Raw genomic sequence first — 21,351 nt, 5'->3', positions numbered from 1 at the left:
ACTAATACCAGAATAATTTCTACTATACTCCTTAAATAATTAGCTACGTGTTCTCTACTGAGCCTGGCCGGACGGTACGTAGTGGCCAATTACAGTGACACGCTCTTCAATTTGTGACCTTATATGTGTGAATTCGAGTATAGTCGCCATCTTTATTTTCATCTTAACATATTTTGAATTAGCTAGCTAGATTAAAGGAGTGTTTATTTTAGCATTATTTAACCGTCTCTAAAAAGGTTGTATCTGAATAAATAAATGAAGATGACACTTTTCCCCTCTGCAGCTCCGCTAAATTTGTAGTTGTAGTTTAATTTACAAATGCGAGAACGAACCATTTTCCCTCAAAATCCTTGTTGATTGGTAGGTCTATCTTGCTGGTAAACTATTTTACAATTTGGTGGCTTTTGTTTACAGTGTATTCGAGCCTGGTGATATATAATATATAATTTGATATAGAAAAAAGTAATAATGAATATTGTTTCGAATGTACCACTCTGGAATCATTCCATGAATGAGTTGGCGCCTGGTTACTTGGTTAGGAGTTGGGATGTATTTTTTGAAAAATACAAAATAGAAAACGATGTGTGGATGGATCTGGCCTGGATGGTTATGGTCCGGGGTGACGCTAGGATGGTTTTCATTTAAGCGTCACACTTTGTTTCTTTTGTTTTATACTTACTTAAAACACCAACTTGGCTCTTCATTTTAGTAAGCTGAAATTATAGTAAATAACAATTATGTAAATTTAATCCACTCTACACATCTATGGATCTCGTTTTTTTTTTCAGACATCATACATATGTAAAAAATTATTTTGATTGACATGCTCATATTTGAAATATGAACCATGTTAATTTGAAGTAAATACTAAATTGACACCTATAATTTTTTTATACATTTTTATTGGCACCTCATATTATTTATTATATTTATATTTTTCTCTCTACAAATATCTATTACCATAGACAGTCCATACAACATTTTTCATAAAATATTTTAATTAATGTAATTTTTTTTGCATTAAAAATAATATTCAGCGTAATTCAACAATGAAAGAAAGTACAGTTGAAAAAACATTCCAAAATATACGTGTAAAATAAGAATTTATGTACACTCGTACCTTTTTATCTAAATGAACTTTTAAAGAAAGTTTTTAACACATCTAACTTGATTTAAGTGTAATGTGGATTAAGCCATGAATATTCTTGAATGATCTAACTTGATCTATTCCTAATTCTCAATTATTCATGAAATAATTTTGTTTAAAAAAATCTTATTATATATATATATATATCCACTCAATCTTAGGCTTGCTTTGATCCAAAAAGCACAATCTCTCTTTAAAAACGTATATATAAATTAATAAAATGCAACAAGAAGAGATAAAAGGATAATCCTAACTTTTATTATAGATTATAGAATTGAAATAAAATACAACCTTATTATTCCCTCCACGCCCCAATGAAAGAAGCCCGGTAATGGTGTTAACCTTACCTTCACCCTTTCTTTAGAGCCCAGATGTAGTTTCTAAATAGGTTGAGTGCTTAGGAGTGTTGTTGTCTCCTTCTATACTCCATACAAATTGGACAAACACCTTAGGACCGTGACTTTAGCTTCAAGTTGAAGTATGTATTGTTCAATGCTTTGGAACAAAGTGTGCATGTCCATTCCCTCACTCCCAGGAACTGCTCCCTGAAGCTCTCTAAGCTTCTTTTGCAAGGAAGGTCTCACTTTCACAGCATTATTATTGGCCAAACACACTTTCGCCCTTCTTTTCCTTCCTCTTACAGTTACATGTCTCGGCCATCGCCTTGTGCTCATTTTGCCTAGCTAGTTAAGCTACACACAATTAAGGAGAGAGAAATTAGAGATTAAAAATTTAGAGTAAACAATACTGCCAGGACAGAAAAATTTAAGAGAAGTTATTATAAGCCAAGGAATTGGAGATAGAGATGCTCTTATCATATTCACGGGGGTAATGAATGGATGTTTATATAGGCAAAGAAAGGGTGTGGAATTCTCTCACAAATAATTGAATTCACAATCACACATATTGGTAGAAAAATGTTAGAGGTCTGTCAATTTCCAACAGTAGTAGGGTGTGGTGGATACTCACACCACTGGCATCTCTCAATGACTAGAGCTTGTATCCAAATCCAATACGTGATCATGTCTTTTCAAGATATGACCAGAATTTAATTTTGAGTTTACATGATCCTGCCTTTAATCGGATGTGCAATTTGTGACTACACATCACTGCTACATACGCTATCAGTTGAAACACCTGCAACTTTTCTGTATAGACACGACGTATATTAAGTGGGGTAGTTACATATTAGCCCATTTAATTTAATGGATGATGGATCCGTTCCCCCTATAATATGTGTTTAAGAGACCTTATTATAAACTGTTTTAGTTTTATTTCAACAAGTTCTACCGGATATTTTATAAGAACAACTTATAGCTTATATAATCCATTTATAAATACTTACACAACAAATACTTATTTATAAGTTCTTAATTAACTTTTTTGCTCAAAAGACCCAAATCAATACGATCCCGTAAGATATTTGACTTCTGAAATTCAGCATTCCGGAAATTTCAATAATTTTACTTAGAAAAATATTATTATTGCATGTTTTTTTCATAAGAATTATCAAAATGTGCTGAAACTTGAAAGTCAACTTAATCCATCACAGATTTAGGTAGGTCCAGTCGAGTTAAATATTTTTTTCATTTTACATTCATATTAAAAATGGATCCAGTTTAGTTGGATTGAGTCTGTAGGACGAATTGATTCACTTAATTCATCTAAAAATATAAAATAATAAACATAAAATAATTTTATTACTTTTTCTACGTTTCTGTTACTATAAATTTTTAATTATATGATTGTCATAGATATTTGACTTGCATTTTATGACAAAATATTTTTTAGGTTTGTTCAGATGTCTTGTTGTAGGTATGATGTTTGAATAATGAATGATTTAATTTAACTAGAATTTTTTTTATTTTTAAACTCATGAAATTTAAAAATAATGCCATCCTTGATTATTCAAAGTTTTGCTAGATAAATTAATTTTTTGTTGAATATTTTTTTTAGGGGGATTGGTGAGTCGGCCCGTTTAACTCACCAACCTGCAGTGGGTCAAAATAATATTTTTATGATTCAACAAAAAGCAAGTTGAATTGAATTGATGGATTTATAAAGTGGATTAAGATAAATCGAGTCCAATATTTTTATGATTTAACATAAAGTGAGTCAAGTTGAAATGTGTTTATAAGGTGAATTAAGTTGGATCGGATCCAATGGGTGCTCATACATTTTGACAACTCTAAATTAAACTTTTAGTGTGTGCAAATTGCATCCAACATGCAATAACAAAGTAATTCTTTTTTTTTTTTACAAAAAAAAAGGTTTGTAGCCACAATGCAATTATAGCTCTTTCTTTAATTCAAAATTTCCAGATGTAGTCATAGAAATAATCCAAACAAAGATTAACTATTAATAAAGCTGATAAATATTCTACACCAATAACATTATAAAAAAAATCAAACATGTGCAACAAATTTAACCGCAATGCAACAACTGTATTATTGTACATTTTACAAGGATAAAAGGATAAGACCATGGAATGAATTGTGAAATATATTACATTTGTGGGAATAGAAGTGATGTTGTATAGCAATATTAGCATCTCTGCAGGTGTTGATATATAAATAATTTAATTTTTGTTATGTTAATATTAAACAACTTAATTAGTTTTCTCTCCAAATAAATATTTTTATTAACAAGTTGCTTAACTCATAAATATTATATTTCTCTCTCTTATATTTAATATAAAGTTAAACAACTTATGAATAATAATTATTTATATAAATAACTCTCTTTAATTTTAAGTAACTCAAAATTCATGTGACATCAAAGTAACATTTTTTTTGGTTAAGCGACTCATTAAACAACTTTCATTGTAGCATATGTGGAGAGTCCTAAAAATTCTCAAAATTAATTGTGGAGAAACCAATGTTAACATGGTATTTGGTTGGAGGAGAATGAAAGACAGGGAATAAGTTTTTATAATCTTATTATATTTGGTTTAAAAATGGAAAAATGATCTACTTTAAGAGTTTGTATTTTGTGCAACACAAAACGCATGATTTCTTTCCAATGATATTTTGTTTTGTTTAAAAATATAAGATTGATTTAATGGTGAAGAGAGAAGAGAAGAACCAAGAGGTAGCGGGTTTAAATTTTTGGCTAACAAAAATTAATAATTATAATCATATTAACAATTAATATTTGCCAATAAAAAAATAATTAGTTTTATGATTTCTTATTTAATTTATATTCAGTCAAATAAAAACACACGACCTTATGAGTGTGAGATCTATAATTTCATACCAAATAGCCGTTCACTATTTTTTAAAAAAAAAGAAAAGAAAAGAAAAAGCTAGCAAAATGCATGAGACTACAAAATCTTTCTCTCTCTCATCAATTTGGTAAATTCTTCATCTTTTCGAGTATTTAATTTAATGTAATTGTATATTCAAAATTTGAATTATTAAATTGTAATAATCTTATACCGTTCAACTGCCATCAGTAGTGAATACTTAGTATTTATTCTCATACTTGTGTTTTAAAAAAAAAAATTATCTTCAACTCCATCCGTTATTAGCAGTACGAGTAATTTAATGTCACTTTTGTTAAACAAAAGTGTTATTCTGTATCTTAATTATAAAGATAAAGCTGTTAGACAATTAACTAGATGCTGCTTTAAAAGCAAACTTGAATAATGATCTTAATAGTTACAACAATACTGCAAGTTACAAAGATGAAGATATTAGACGACAACAATAAGAATTAAGGCTTTTCAACTTTATCATGCAAAAAATCAAGTCACTAAAATATTATTTGTAACTAAAACTTCAAAGGTGTAGGTATAACATTAGTTTTTCAATTTAAAGTTAAATAATTTAATACTTGTAGATTTTTGTTTTTGAAATCATACTTGTAGATATGATAAATCTTTTTATCTACTGAAACCATATATTTTTGGGGGTAATTTTTTGTCTCATATCATGAATGTGTTTTTTCGAATACCTACTGAATTTGGGTCAAATTTTAATTTTTATTCCTATTTCTTTAAATCAAACTGAATGTAAATGTAAATTTTTTTTAACTTTTGAAGTGATTAAAACTAAGTATGAAATGTCAAATGGAAGTCAACACGAATGGTTAAGAATCTGAAACAAATTTTTACTTTTCTCATCGATGTGGATTTAGATTTTTCGGAGATTCTCAGTCCCAATATGTCATTAATGTCTAATCCAGTGGTAGTAGGAGTGTTTGTCCGTTCTATCCTCATTTTCATAAAATAAAATAAAAACTAAGTATGAAATCCACATATTTTAAATATATTTATATTTTATCAAAAATATTTTTTAAGGCAAAAAAAAAAGATCGTCAGTAAAAATACATGAATCTTTTTTTATATAAATTCTTTACATATTAAAAAAAACAAATTCTATTAAAATTTAAATCAAATGAATCAATCGGAAGTGTATGTGTTTGTTAGGTTTGGAAGGAGGACAATAATGAACCCATACATATGCAGTCCTTTTCACAGCTGGGCTCGTGCGTCGCCTCGTGCACATTGTTAGGGATTGGTGTAAATCACATAAATAGGTACAGAAATCATTCTGCGCTGTTTGGTTTTTCCTGCAAACGCATTGAAAGAAAAGATACTGATCCACCTTGGGAGAAGAAGAAAAATAACAATTCCAAGACTATTCTAAAAAAGGAAGAATACTTCTAAAACATTCAATAGCATCTTCTTTATTAATCTTCACACTTATCAAATGAGGATAATGTCAAATATTTTTGCACTTATAAAAGAAGAGACAATTTTATAAAAGCTCATTTGTGAGTGACTTGGAAGACAATATTTTTTTTTACAAACCGTAAAATATTTTTTATTAGAGACGATTTTGTTGGAATTATATATAAGACTATTATAAATAATTTAATATGATTATATATTTAAGATTTAAACTCAAAAATTACAGATTAAATTAGAATGATGCATTCAATGGTGAGAAGGACATGCTTTTACTGAAGGAAAAAGTTGAGCTGAATGCATTATTCAACAAAAGGGGCGTCAATTCATTCATTATATCCCAGAGCATAGAATCGGATGGTGACCAATCTTATCAAGAAAAATTCTTACACGTCTTTTTCTAACGTTGGGAGTATCTGAAACTAGCGAAGACACCAGCCTAGCCCAGATAAAGATTGGCACCGCACTATTATTGTTGAAAATAATGTTAAATTGTACATAGATATAGTTTCATGGACCTCTCGTACACTTCTGTCATTGTATTGAATTCAAATGCTATATATTTTTGAAGTATATATTCACTATTCATATATACAATTTCACAATCATTGCATGCGACTGTTCAAGGTATTTTTTAGAACAGAAATTTCATTAAACTCGGACACATTTGTTGTGTATATATATAGTTTACATACTAAGGAGTAATTAAGGATCGATGCCACAATTGTGTGAGTAATATATTTTTGTGGCATTAGGCGCATATGGCAATGGCACTGCGATTTTAAGGTAGGGGGGGGTATGCGTATATAAAGGCATACACGTGCATAGCTTTGAAGGGGGCCTTTTATAGGTGTCAGGAGGCTTTTTCTACCACAACTTCTCTTTCGTGATAAGGCTACAGCATATAATCATAAGGAGTTCCAAAATAGACTAGTCTTTTCATTATGTGCATGTGGCCTCCGGATTTTCTGCCTTCAAGTTCCAGCAATCATCCCCCTCCATCCATTTCATAATTACCGTACGTAAATTTCAATTCCTTTGCTTTTCAGTGTCAGAAAGTTTCTGTGTGATATGACTAACTGATATAAATGCCAAATTTAACAGCATGGTAAGAAATTTTACCAGTGAGAGGTAAGTAAGAAAAAACAAAACTACTACTATGTGCGAGCTTCAAAATATATATACATAAATGCACCGCGCGCATCCGCCAGCAGCAAGGAGATATAAAATTAAAGAAATATAAGATGAGTTTGATGGTTAAAAATAAAATAAAAAATTATTAAACTTCATTTTTTACTGATAAAAATAAAATAAAACTATAAAATTATAAATCATCATGCATTATTTGAACCAAAAGGGATGCTATGGTCAAGAGGAGCATGATATACAGCTTTAAGGACAATAACATTATCAATTTGACAGTGGCAGACCAGATATGGTAGAGTTACCACTACGAGATCCTCGGGGGTTGTACTTATGAAGTCACTTAATGGCACAAAACGAAAGTGACATTTCGATCAGGTCCAATCTCGTCTAGTAAAATTTCTCTCGCGCATGCTACACATCAACTTGTATCTTTACTTTGGGATTTTACAGCCTGATGTGATGAAAAAAATAAGAATCATTTCACACGTCCTATGTGATGTGTACTTCACCTATTAACAAATGCAACACACAAGTGATGCTTTCCATGCTGCATCCTTCACGATGTCAAAGCATATATCAACCATAAGATGAAGTGTTATATTCTACACTACTGCCCCCTAGCTATATATCGGAATATTGTTGGGACCAAATAAAAGTAGTCTAGTGCATGCGTAAGATTTTAGCTACATGTAATGTGCATGCAGGTCTCTTCTCCAAAACCTACCTAAGGAAAAATATATAGCTAGCCCTGACCCCGCAATTATATATAGCATTTACCACATGGGGTAAGAGTAAAATTAATACAATCATGCTCCATTCTTGTACAACCCACAAGTCAAAACTGGGGCTGAGATGTTACGTTTTAACAACTAAAGTTGAAGTACGATGGCATAAAACAGATGATTATTAAGTAATGTAGGGCATAAAGACCTGGTGCACGGTTAGCCCCAAGTACAATATAGCTTTTCAAAACCCAGATTTGGCGAGAAAAATCTCTCAAGTGCTTGCTTCAATTAGCCTTTAAACGACAATGAATTATGCAAATGGCTTATCATAACTAGCAAAACTGTTATATGAAAGAGACAGAGGAGATGACTTGCACGTTAAGAAGAAATATCTCAACAGCGAATCAACAATGAACGAAAAACAGTAACGCTACGGACAACTTCCCTGTCTGCCTCCTAAAAGTGCTACAAAGATAAAGAAACAATGAACGACGAAGTCAAGAAAGTATATTTACGTGCATATGCATGTATCAACTGCTAAAGTTCTATCAAGAAAAAACCATCGAAAAAACATGCTCATCTTCGTTTTGAAATTGGAAGTGAGCGTTATCCAAATTAATACAAACCAGCTTCAAACACATCACGATTGTGGGACATTGATATTTCAATCAATAATATCCTTATATAAAAAAACTATTTGTTAAACTTGGAAACAGAACCAAGATTCCAAATCTTAATCTGTGTTTTTATGATTGATCCTGACGCAGGATATAACGAACAAAAACAGGACTAATAATTAGATAGAAAAATGTTTGACAAATATACACATAGAGAAAGAAAGTGAAAAAAAAAAAAGAAAAATATAAATAGAATAAGATAAAAAAATATAAATAGAATAAGATTTATGATGTGTTAGGAAAAAAAATAAAATATTAGTAGAATACTTAAAATAAATGATAATTTATCATTACTCTAATTAGATACTGTCCACTTGGGTGGATTCACCGAGTTTGTCCTCCCCAGCCTTTCCATTTAGTTATTTTACAAATACTTATAGTGCATGTATTTTGGATTTTTGTTACTGTATTTTTATTGAGAATTATAAAAATTCTATGGATTCATTTTTTACAAGTTTCAAAATCAGAAAACAAACAAGTCATTTTTACATTTATTAGTGGAAATTATCAATTAAAAGAAAACAATTCGAAACCCCTCCTAACCGATGAAAGTGTGTTTCATTATTAAAAAATATCCCTGTACTTTAGCCGGTTGATCATCCAATGTACCAATAATGTAGAAAGAAACACATGGCTAGTCTTCAAGTCATTGGTCTAGTATAGGTAAAACGATCATTTAGAATTTCGTGATTGCCAAAGATCAGTTTAAACAAAATGAGGTTCTCTATTGACAATGTTGATGATGGGCATACCCACCTACCTGATAAGGAAGTTCAAACTACCATTGAAAAAACTCAAAACAAATGCATGTCAAAGTTATAATACAAACAATATGGCACTAGCATATTCTATCAAAAAACGAAGACGGTATACATTACTAGTAAAATTCTACACACATAATGTGTACACCTACAAGTACAACCTGTATAGGTTATTATCTTCTCTGTTTACAGCTATATCCAAAAGTTTCAATCAACTATGAGCTCTCGGCTGCGAGTTGAGGGTAACAATTCCTGCAGCATAAATATAAGGCTATAAGCAGAGTTATAACTGTTAAAAAACAATTCTTAATTCAAATACATAAAAGGGCACCTTATATATGCTAAGTCAGCTTGGCACAACACAACAACCAACAGAATCTATGTTGTTAAACTCAAGAATATAAGTAAATTCATGAAGCTTTCATTAACTTGTAAAGTCATAACTCATAAGAGTGTTTAATATATAAATAACATTTAAAAAAACAAAGATGGTATACACACATAAGGTAAAAACCTGTCACGAATCAGAATATTGACACGTACGCAAAAACGAACGAAAAGTTGACAAATGACAACACAAGTGTTTGATGGCAACAAAACTTCATACTACAATTGATCTTCATTTGATCTGTAGAAAATGAATAACGGTGAGGGCTTTTTGGACAATTGATTAGAGCCCCTGGTAAAATGTGTTTCATGTTGCCTTTAGAAAAGGTGCACAGGCAGCATAAAACAGGGAATGTATTCTCTGAAATGGCTTTATGCTGCTGCATGAGATTCTAGCCCTTCAATATCTTTTATTGATATAATCTATATTTCTATTTTAAAATTGGGGTCTAAAAGGATAAACTGCGAGATCGTAACATTTGACCATGTCAATTTCTTTTTCACCCGAGATTATCCATTCCCCATAAAACAGTCATTTAAGGGTCAATTGGGACAAAAATTACATTTGATTTCAAACTTGCAAACTTGCTTCTTGACTTGAGCAGGTTATGTGAGTTTCCATGAGTTTACCAATTCTACTTGAGTTTACCTAGAAATGACTTTGTAAACTAGTTAACTTGATTTCTCTGGTAAGAATTGTAAAAAGGCCTACAAGTTGACAAGACAGTTGTACAAGTGATCAAAATGGTAAATTTAGCAGGTCTCATCTTCCATCAAAAGGCCAATAAATCTATTATAAGTCATATAATGCCCACCTAATATGTAAATATTTTGGAGAGAAACAAATCGTGAGAGTTATCTTTTTATTCAACTACCAACATAATACATTTATAATGCTTGCAGCAAAAACAGAAAAACTAATTAAGATAAAACCGAAATATTTTCTCTTAAAGTTTAGGAACTACTTCCCTAGAGTTTAGTAACCACTACTTTGATTTGGAAGTCTTATTCAACAACTGAATTAACAAAATATAAGAATGCCACACAGTCCATAAAGCAGTTTTCTTAATACCACCAATAAATTAAGTCTCATTTCTGGCAACAATTGACAAAACATACACAAGGACAATGAATTAAAGCAGCTAAAATAGCAAACTAATGCATTTTGTGAAGCAAATCTTTTACTTGTGGCAGAAGTTGAGCGACAACTTTGGTACACAGTATGCTTCACAGTTTCCGTGTGTCCCCCAATATGCTGATCAGAGAGGTCTGTTTGAGGAAGATGACTTTCAGAACTTTGGTTTGCATTTCCTAAATGATTAGTTCGTTGGTTAACTTTCATTCTCAACGTTCTAGCTGAATCATCCATCCTCATCATTCCACAGTCCTGCAAAGGTTCTTCAATTTGGCAGATGAACACAAAATCAATGCATATTATAAGCTGTCAAGAGTCACAAATCACAGTGTGCAACCAATGAGGAAAGGAAGAGGGTTAAAACTTAGAAGACATTTTTTTTCCCAAACGAAAAAAAAAGGGCAAGAATAGAAAACAAGTGAAGAAACAATCAAATTGAGATAAATCATTAAAAATAGATGTAATGTTTAACCAGTAAAATCAGGTCACAGCAATATCATCATATCCTCACATTTCATTTTCTTCTTTTTGCATGTCATGCTCAAATATGAATTGTTTCAAGCAAAGAAGACATTTTAAGAGTATTACTGAGAGGGACACAATGTACACGCCTCTAAAACATAGTAGGCACCGTACCAAGAAGTGAGACAAGGCATCAGCATTTGTGAGGAGCAAGAGCAAGCAAATAAGCTTGCCTTCAGTTTTTTGCTACTTTATGCTGACTAATTAATACTACATATTTTATTTTTCAGAACTTGCCTTATTGAAGGATTAACCTTTCCATCCTTCCAATTCAGCCGAAACAAGTAATTTGGTGCACCCTGTATGCTCCAGTTTCCAACATAAAGCTACAAATTCACTCAATAATATGATGCTGAATAATACTACGATGTGGGAGGGACTAGCAAAACACTAGTTTAAAGTGACGAAACCGTATTAAGAATTTTTTTTTTGTCCAGACCATAGTTGTTGTTCATTGGAGGCAATCCTATTCAAGCCGGTAGGATTATTATGAGTGACAATGTTCTCCCTCCAAGTATTTAACACAATTATATATTCAAGACTCAGTCGGAAACCATTGGTTAAGTTGCAACAATCCCACGCCAGTAATTCCATGGTCTTGGTGGTCTCTCTAGGGATTAAATAACATATGGGTGTCCATTAATTATTTTCCTAATTTTTATAACCCCCTTCTCTCTGTTTTATTTTTATCAATAAAGACTCTCCACTTTTATTCCTTAAGAATTGCCCTTATGGTAACAAAATCGCTCTTCAGTTCAAATACCAATCTGTAACCTCTCACCATAAAATTTGACACGAAATTTTTACTATTTTAGCAGCTACACCTACAATTTACAAAGAAGTGCAGCACACATACTCTACAATAGATAACAATTAAAGTTGGAAACGGTTAAACAGCAAAGCAGTATTTACAACAAGTGTACCTAGAGATGAATGGGGAAGACGAAGCAGCGGATCATACATATAACCATCATATTTGAGATACTTTCCAACTTGTTTCCCAAACCACTGCTTCTCTGTTACTGGTTTTTTATATTCCACCCCTGAGACATCATAAACAAGCAACAACTACTTCATCAAATGAAACAAGGAAAGAAAAAGCAACTGCAATTGAAACCAAAATATATAAAAAAAAAAAAGGAAGGGTAAGTGTTAAACCTTTAGCTGAGGAAGGGAAGGCGTTGGGTGAGGGAAAATCAGAGGTTGGAGGAGAGAGGAGAGGGGCATACATGTAAGTATCAGCCTTAAGATAATCTAAAACATTTTTCAGTAACACTTTCCTTCCGCTGCGCTTAATGGGTCTCTTCTTTTGAACTTTGAGGCGCGCTCTGTTTTCCATTTCTTCTTCTGTGAAAAATGCAACTTTGAAGCTGAAGGAATAGTAGAACTACGTTGTAGTTGGCGGTTTGCGAACTTTGACAACGGCGCACGTGTCCGATTCCGAGGAACCGCTACAGTCACGTGTCATGTTTATCTTGTTGCTTTGTCCATTGCGCATGCAACGCCCAATAAATTTTTTTCTACACTCACTATATTTTACAAAATTCAAATTTTATCATTTTATACTTTTTCTTCCGTAATGCGTATGCATATATGAATTGATAATCCATGTAAACTCATACGGATGATTAAAAATGTTTTATGAAATAATTTAAAATTAATGAATTATATAAGTTTTATGATTTTCATGTTATTAACATAACATTTTAACTATTTAAACTGATAGACTAGTTATGTTAAAAAATAATTAACGTCGATATATATAATATTAAAATTTCTCATGTATATTTAATATACATAAATTTATATATTAAATTTTGAAATAATAATACATATTTTACATATATAAATTTTTATGTAAACTTATATTTAAAATTTATATATGTAAAAAAATATTATTAAATTAAAATTAATTATTATAAAATTTATTATATAAACTTATGTGTATTAAATATACATTAGAAATTTCAGTCATATATATATATTAACGTTAATTATTTTTTAACATAATTGATCTATTAGTTCAATTAGTTCAATTATTTCAGTCATATATATGTAAGGGTATTTTTATTTTATTTTTTCTTTTTATTATTGGGTGTATTGGAAAAAATGCTGGGTACAGAAAGAAAATCCCCGACGTTTGAGCTTATTGGGGCTTGCCCCAATTGTTAAACAGCTTCACTGTGGGCCGTAGCAATATTTCATGGGTCACATAACCATAAATTAGCGAAGCCTTCATAAGTTTTATACAGTACACTGGCAATTACTAATGTTTGTAATTACTGTACTTGCTTTTTTTAGAAAATTACTGTACTTTTTAGATATTGTCATATTGAAAAGTAAAATCATTACATAAAAAATATTTTTTATATATTAAAATTATTACATTTTCTATTAAATACTATTATCTCTCTATACTTTAATAGTTCTCCTCAGAACATTTAATATATGTACACACTAGTAACACAATACTTTATATGATTTTTATTATTAATTAAATTTCATGAGAATTTTACTCTTTATCTTTTGTCTCTTATTCCTATTAGATAAGCCCTTGTAAATTTTAATTAACAATAAAGGGTGGATAAAAGAATGTTATCATCACTTCTCCCTTGATCTTATTGCAAAATTAAGAATTTTTTTTTCAAAGCTTACTCAATCACTGTAAACATTCACATGGGTTTGATATTTTAAACTTAATTATATTTTTTAAATTACTTATTAGAGTCAGCTTAGTGGCGAAAGATTTAAATAGTTTGTATTCTAGATTCTAATTTTGTTGTGCCATTAAAAATATTTGAGAGAGAACAAAGTTCTAAATTCTAACTTAGTTGTGCCATTATATACTAAAAAAATATTGTTAGCTTTAATGGTATATATTTACTTATCCAAATACTCGATACATTTTCTTATGTACGTGCAGATACATAAATAGATGAATTTGAGAGAGAACCCATTGACTTAATAAGCTTTCAAAGATGCAAATTTAACTAATATAACCATTAAATTGTATGGATTATTTTAATAATTAATATAAACGTTTAATATGTTTTTGGTCCTTGAAAATTTTATAATTTTTATTTAAATTCTTACAAAAAATTATTTATTTTTAATCTCTTAATAGGGGCCAAAATAAATTAGATAAATTCTGCGAATAATAATAATACTGTTGGAAACTTGAAGTGGTTATTAGAATAACTATGTATATAGCAGGAAGCTTTATTACGTGTTGTATCAATATCATGTGATTAAATAGATTGACCAAATTCCACCGGCCACCCGACTTTCTTCGTTGAACAATCCAACCAATAACCACCCATCCACAGTACTATCTTTTCATAAATAATAATTGAACCTCTTATTAACACGCCAGTTTAAAATAAATGCTAACAAAAATTTATATATCCCCAAAGTTACATTAATTACTCCATTCTTTGCCCCAGGTCCCTATCACTTTTAGACCTAATTTAAAGATAAACAAAAAACTGCAATAAGTATTTATCCAAATTATTCATCAAATCTAGTATCGTTTTTCCAATGAATAAAGAAAAAAAAATTGCACCATGTATTGTTTTTTTAAGGTTAATAGTTTCAAAATAAATGCTGTTCTAAATGATTTTACACGGAATAAGGAAAACTAAATAGATGACAAAGACTAATGAATTTATTGTTTTTTCCTTTAATAAAATTTTATTTTTCTTGCTTTCGGGTTATTCGCGCGTTAATTTTCATTTCTGTGATGATATGTGCATTTAAATGAATATAAAAAGAAATATTTAAAATAACAACAAAGCAATCAATTTGCCCCCCACCACAAAAAAAAAAAAAAAAAAAAAAATCTTGCTTTCGCTTAATTTATACCCGGAATTAATCACTGTCAATGTGATCATATGAACATATAAGAGGAAACATTAGAAATGTAATACACAAACTTGAAAGAATATAATCGCACTTAGATGGCCACTATGATGTGCATGCAATACATCAAAACAAAGAAGAAATTAACAACTTGAGGAAAAATACTTTGACTGAAGCTGATTTCAATTTTCTTAATTTTACTGTGTGAAACTTGACACTGGTCTTAGGCCATGTTTGAGTGCTGCTTCCCACACAAGATCGATTCTGTTAACATCTATGGCCCCAACTTCGTGATGAGGCCAACCTTCAAGGCTATGTACCACTCCTCCTGCATGGCACGCGTGAACCACTCCCCTATCCATCGTGTACTGCATGTATATATATATATATACGAGACATTCGTGAGAAAAGAACTCGATCCTATCAATTAAAATACAAAAATGAATGAGACAGATACTGCTAAAGTTGGTGATTGCTCACCTCACAACACCCTAGTCCTTCCACGTCTTCTGGTAATCTCATCGCTGCCAGGTCACCATAAGTGCAATCTTTTCTAAATGGTAAAATTGGCGGGACAACAAATTGATGAAAATGGGTTCCACGTGGTGCCCAGTATTGCTCTCTTGGCGTGATCCACTTACCAACGATCCAGGTCTGGATTAATTAAGACAAGTAAGCACCATACAAATTACAAGTAAGCACCATACAAATTCTAATAATTTTAAACATTTCAATTGAAATTTTTTTATTTTTAAAATTTTGTGTTTTGATAAAAAAAAATTAAAATTATAAGGGTGAAAGAAAATGAGTCACCAGAATGAACTTTCAAAACTTTTAGGTGAAAGAAAGGATGAAGGTTATAAAGAAAACACAGGAACGTTTTGGAATGTTCTTTTATCAAAAAAAAAATTTCAATTTCTCACCTTTTAGAAGAAAATTAAAATTTTATAATTTTAATTTTTTAAAATTTCAAAAATTTAAATTCTTCATAAAAAGAATATTCAAACAATGAATTTTGGAATAAAAAAATTTAAATTATCAGATAAATTATTTTCCTCAATTAAAATTTTCTATCCAAACGTACTCTAAAATTAATGATACACAAATAATTTGGCTTTGAATGATTATAATATTATTCCATTAGTCAATTTCCAAAGTTGCGTACCAAAATAAATCCAACTTGTGTGAATTAATATTTAGTAGTGATGTATAATGAGGGAGTATGCATAACAACTTGCATGCATGTGATCATTAAATTAAACTTGGGGGAAGGATATTGGCAGATGTAAGTAGCATTACCAACATTTTGAGCTGTGTAAAGAACTAGTGAAGGATATTGGTATAGTTGTACCTTACAGTTTTGTGCAGCTTGGTATTTTGTCACTTGGACAAGATAGCTCTGATATTCAGGAGGGGCTTCCTTTTGAATCCTCTGAAATCTATCTGTTGAGAGAGTTAACATCTGCAAAGTAGCTCTCAGCACATTAGTAACTGTAATTAAATAAAATAAAGAATCATGACACTTTGCATCATGAGAATTAATCACTGTTATCAGCATTAGATCTAAACTACTAACAAATTAGTATGTATGTAAACAGTTACAGTACACTAAATGTCTATATCTCATTTAATTATATGCATCATTGATTAAAAGGGACCCCTGCTTACCCACCCTACAATCAAACGTTGGAATGTGTCCATTTCAGCACTACAATTTCATTTCATCTTGTCCCATCCTTACATCTAAAATTAAGAACGAGTACCTAGTGGGGAGAAAATGTAGGAAAAGAAAGCAAAAGTATAATGCAAGGAAAACGGTAAAAAAAAATAGGGACTGTGAGAAATTTTACCAGAACTTTGACTTTCTTTTGGCAAAGGTAGAGAGCAATTGCTCTTCCAAGCTTGGATGTAGCTCCTGTTAGGAACACCTCTTTCACATCTTGAGGGATCTCATTGAGTATGACAGCAGCAGTTAACGTGTTCCCATGAACGACACGGACCCTAAGGTTAGGGTGCTTGTCCACAAAAAGTTTTCCACCCCCATTTAGTGATTCATTCTGCATTCAGTGAGGAATAAGATTGGAATTAATGCAAGCTTCAAGCATCCCCAATAATGGAGAGTAATGATAGACCGTATATCTTTACAACTTAGTTACTCTGTAGCAAATTTTTGATAGTTAATACTTAATACTAAGCTGAATGTATGATAAGATCGTTGATCTGTCATGTACCTTGGTTTAAATGTATAATTAGATAATTTATTGTTGTTATTATACAACACACCATGGACTTGGTAACAGTTAAGTAGTTAATATCCCTAGAAACTAGATGCTATGGATTGAAATCCTAAACGGCTGATCATGGAATAGAGTGACTCTTAATATGTTAGTATTTTCATTTCATAGGTAGACTAAAAATGGGAGGCCAAGTGTAATCTGTTTCAGAGGTTGCCAAATGGCCCACCATTCCTATGCAGCAATTATGATGTACAACACTACCTACTACCTTACAACTTACAAGGCATTCAAACCTTCACCAACTATGCTCAGAGAAGGCCAGATTCAATAAATTAACCCGTTTGTTTTACTATGCTTGTCAGATTAAATAGTAAGAGAAAAAAGTTCAACGTGTCAGACCTTATTCAATGCAGCAAGGCTGATGACTTTAACCCCAATTTTATCAGCCCTGAGGATAGCTTGTTCAATCTGATTATTGATTCCCTCAGTAGCAAATGGCAAGAAATACTGTAAAAATGTTGAAAAAAAGAAAAGTCAATCAATACTTGTAAATTTCCACTCTTTCCAGCATTCACGGTGGTAAAAAGAAAATAAAAATGGATACAAATTTGACTGATGGACCCACCTGAAAGCCACATCTAGGTACAACCCACGTATGGTGAAGTCTTCCTCTGAGATAGTAGAAACTAACTAAAAAGGTCTTGGACCAAGCCCACATTGCTAGCAAAACTAGAAAAGTAACGGGCAAGCCTGGGAGCAAGAAGAACCTTGTTGTGTATGGCAATGAAGCAAAGGATCGAAAGACGAATTGGACATGCATACTGGATGACACATCAACCATATGTGCCAGGAAAACAAAATGGGGTACCGTGTCACCGTTTCCTGCAATGACAATTGATAAGTAATATGGTAAAATTTTATTTTACATCAAAACACATAATGCAAATGCAGCTTTTGTGAAATGCTATTGGTGATGTTGAGTTCCCATCAAGCATTGAAGTCAAAATGAACAAAAGAATAATTGGATGAAGTCATTATTAAATCATAGGACAGCTTACCTGAACCTGAACTTGGTAGTTTGGGTGATTGCCATGATTTTTTGTTGAGGGTATTGCCAAGAGCATCAAAGAGAGGCATGAAGAGGCAGAAGTTAGTGTCCTTATCAGAGTGGTGTAGGTGGTGATATCTGCATCATAGCATAGAAAGCAAAAGAATGATGCATACAACTCACAACTGCAAAGAAATAGACATGAATAAGGAGAAGCTTTGGAACCAATCACATTTGGAAATCATTGCTGGACTGGACCACCATATGCAAAAATGCATGTTCACTTCTTATGTCACTCTCTTGGCAGTTGCAGCAGATATTGAAGAAAGCTAAATACAGTATGCGGCAGAATTTAAATAGGCTTCAAGCCAAACATCTTTAGCTGTTTGATCCTCCTAGAATTTAATAGCCTCCCACTTGTTGCCTAAAACTTGTTGAACTCGTGGGTCACTTGTTTACTTGAACTTCTCTCTTCACAAGAGAGAACCTTAGACTGTTAGCTTTAGGCCCATTTTTCCATCCCCCCCTCTCTTAATGGTGTGTTTGTATGGAGAAGGAGGGAGAGAAATAGAAGCAATTAGAATTATTCTTTAGGTAATCAATCACTCATGTTGCTTGAAAGCTTTATAAAAATAGGAAAATAAACAAGAACTTTCAATTTTCTTTGTAATTATCCAAAATCAGAGTTCCTCTAATAATTTAAGTAAACTTTGTTGCCAACTCAATTTTTCTTGACTTGTTTCTTTCTCTACCAACATTCAAATAAGTCAAAAAGAACCTGTAGTGACTCAACTATTCAGGTACGGTTTCGTTTGAATCTATAGGTCACACAGTTAATGCTTTTCACTTGTCTTCCTAAAATTCTGACAGAAATCAATGCGAGCTTTCTTATGTAAAGTTGACGATCAAATATGTAACTGAGATTTATATTGGAAACATATGGATGCAACAACTCTAAATTAACTTACGTTGGTGTGTATATCACATATCTAAGAAATGGGAGTTTCTCGAACAATTGATGAGGAACAACTTCAACGTTACAGTGGCCCAAGCATCTCAGGAAATCAAAAATCAAAACATAGCCATATATCAAGCTTGCTGATCCATATCCCATCAAAGATGCCCCAAGGATAGGGGTTCCAATGATTACTGTCATAATAAGATGCTCCAAGAGTGTTGCATTTCCAGCTGCAGAAAATAAGTCATATTTCAATAACCAACACAAGATCAACAAGTAGTTTGAAATGGGTATGAGATATTATGAATTATAAAGTTTCAACAGAGTAAATATGTACTAGTCTTCTTCCTTTTGAACAATCAGATAGATCCAAAATCAGAATCTACGAGAGGAGGCGTAAAATGAAGAAGGATAATTATGATTCTCACCGGTGAAAGACTCTGGTACAGGAGATGAATGATGAAGTGAATGATAATGGGTGAAAAGATAGTCTCCATGGAACTTCCTATGCACCCAATAATAAAGTGGCTCTGAGACTCCCACATGGAGAATCAAAGCAACAATTAGACCTTTTACATTCCAGAGAGGAAGATGCTGAAGAAAGGGAAACATATAGCATGCCATGGAGGCAACTAGTGCTTGAAGAATCAAGAAATTGTCCCTGTCGGAAAAAACAAGTATATTAGAATGTAGGTATGAAACCATTTTCAACATAATGTAATTTTAATCAAATAATTGAAAGAGAGAGATAGAGAGAGAAACAAATTCATAGCAATTTTTTACCAGTCCCATTCTTTGTCAATCTGCTTGAAATCAACACCCTTTTGAACAATCCGTCGATTTCTGGTTAGAAAGAACATGTGGCTGTAGGAACCCCAGAGCACATGAATTAGACCTCTGAGACCACTTAGTATGAGCAAATGAAGGCACCAGCTGAGGTTGTAGTAGGACTGCTCTTCACCATAGAACCATTCATAAAGGACTTTCCCCACAAACGGTCCATATAATAGATACTACATATCCATTGAAAAACAAATAACAATCACTCACATAACATAACCCATGTCTGTACCAGTAAAATTACCATAACAAAGAAATAAGCACCAACATGCATGACATAGCTAGATTTTTCTGTACCTTGTATGTTCCAAAGTTATCCCAAGGCCATGCTGATAAAGGAGCCCCCATTGCAACTGCACTACTATGTTGCAATTAAGATTCTTCAAAATCTTCTATGCTATCTTGCAAACCGTTGCACCTTTTCCCTTGTGATCAAACGTAATTGCTCCACACCCTATATTGTCTTTTCTTCTAGGCACCTATATACTTTTTTTTTCCTGTATTTATTAAAACACAAGAGAACCCAAAAAATCTATAACACTAGCAAAGGTCAGCAACCCAATACCAAAAAGAATATCAGAAAAGTGTTCCTTCCTTCCTTTATCCTTTCTTAGTAGTAATTGCTTTTGAGCCACAACTTAAAAATATATTCTTTCGTCCCATCACGTATTTATAAGCGCTGCGGATCATGCATTGATCCTTGTGGCCTACAAAGTAAGATAGTCTCCCACCTGTCTTCTGCTAACTGGGACATTAAATTATCAATTAATATATTCTAAAAAAAAGTACTACTATTTGATTCATGTATCTCACTTGAGATTTTAATCTTATGAAATAAATAAAATAATATATAAAAACTTAGTTAAGCTGAAATAACCCTCCCTTGATTGATTCTGGTTTGGTGGTCTAAAAACAAACTATTAAAAATTATTAGTATTCAATATTATCAATGCATTTTATAGTAATTTTTTTCATAAAATTATTTCTATTTAATTTTTTAAATATAATAATTGATAAAGTTGATTTTATTTTAATCACTGTTGTATTTAAGAGTTAAGTTTATATACCGATTATATTAGTTTAAGTTATTTTTAGACAGATATTTAATAAGATTTGATCATTTTATTATATCATCTTAATCGTTAATGCTAACTATAATGTAAGGAGAATGTAATTTTCTATTAAATATTTATATAAAAACATTTTAACCTAACTATATA

At 31.6% G+C, this 21,351-nt stretch overlaps 2 protein-coding genes across 4 annotated transcripts; both read right to left on the bottom strand.

Moving 5' to 3' along the window:
* Positions 1–9,089: 9,089 nt before the first annotated feature.
* LOC100306714 (uncharacterized) lies at positions 9,090–12,630 on the bottom strand. Of its 3 annotated transcripts, none has more exons than XM_041007764.1 (4): positions 12,349–12,609; positions 12,114–12,233; positions 10,719–10,931; positions 9,090–9,417 (listed from the first exon to the last, which is right to left on the bottom strand). In XM_041007764.1, the coding sequence occupies exons 1-4, from the start codon at positions 12,527–12,529 to the stop codon at positions 9,362–9,364; spliced, it is 570 nt and encodes a 189-aa protein (XP_040863698.1). In that variant the 5' UTR covers positions 12,530–12,609; the 3' UTR covers positions 9,090–9,361.
* A 2,387-nt stretch (positions 12,631–15,017) lies between these two features.
* LOC100813113 (very-long-chain aldehyde decarbonylase CER3) lies at positions 15,018–20,779 on the bottom strand. Its single transcript, XM_003542262.4, has 11 exons — positions 20,429–20,779; positions 20,075–20,304; positions 19,720–19,952; positions 19,302–19,521; positions 18,344–18,471; positions 17,911–18,167; positions 17,685–17,792; positions 16,899–17,105; positions 16,400–16,510; positions 15,529–15,702; positions 15,018–15,416 (listed from the first exon to the last, which is right to left on the bottom strand). The coding sequence occupies exons 1-11, from the start codon at positions 20,477–20,479 to the stop codon at positions 15,246–15,248; spliced, it is 1,890 nt and encodes a 629-aa protein (XP_003542310.1). The 5' UTR covers positions 20,480–20,779; the 3' UTR covers positions 15,018–15,245.
* Positions 20,780–21,351: the final 572 nt, after the last annotated feature.

This window comes from Glycine max, chromosome 13 (genome assembly GCF_000004515.6).
Source record: "Glycine max cultivar Williams 82 chromosome 13, Glycine_max_v4.0, whole genome shotgun sequence".
Classification (NCBI taxonomy): domain Eukaryota; kingdom Viridiplantae; phylum Streptophyta; class Magnoliopsida; order Fabales; family Fabaceae; genus Glycine; species Glycine max.
The sequence above is the reverse complement of the archived record's forward strand: the minus strand, read 5'-3'. Positions and strand labels throughout refer to the sequence as shown.

Coding starts and splice junctions, on each gene's coding strand:
- LOC100306714 (XM_026124796.2), bottom strand. CDS start 12,529: ATGGAAAACAGAGCGCGCCTCAAAGTTCAAAAGAAGAGACCCATTAAG. Junction 12,234..12,348: donor CTTCCCTTCCTCAGCTAAAG/GTTTAACACTTA, acceptor ATGATGTCTCAG/GGGTGGAATATAAAAAACCA. Junction 10,932..12,113: donor TCTTCCCCATTCATCTCTAG/GTACACTTGTTG, acceptor GCCAAATTGAAG/AACCTTTGCAGGACTGTGGA.
- LOC100813113 (XM_003542262.4), bottom strand. CDS start 20,479: ATGGGGGCTCCTTTATCAGCATGGCCTTGGGATAACTTTGGAACATAC. Junction 19,953..20,074: donor ATTGACAAAGAATGGGACTG/GTAAAAAATTGC, acceptor TTTTTCCGACAG/GGACAATTTCTTGATTCTTC. Junction 19,522..19,719: donor TGTACCAGAGTCTTTCACCG/GTGAGAATCATA, acceptor TATTTTCTGCAG/CTGGAAATGCAACACTCTTG.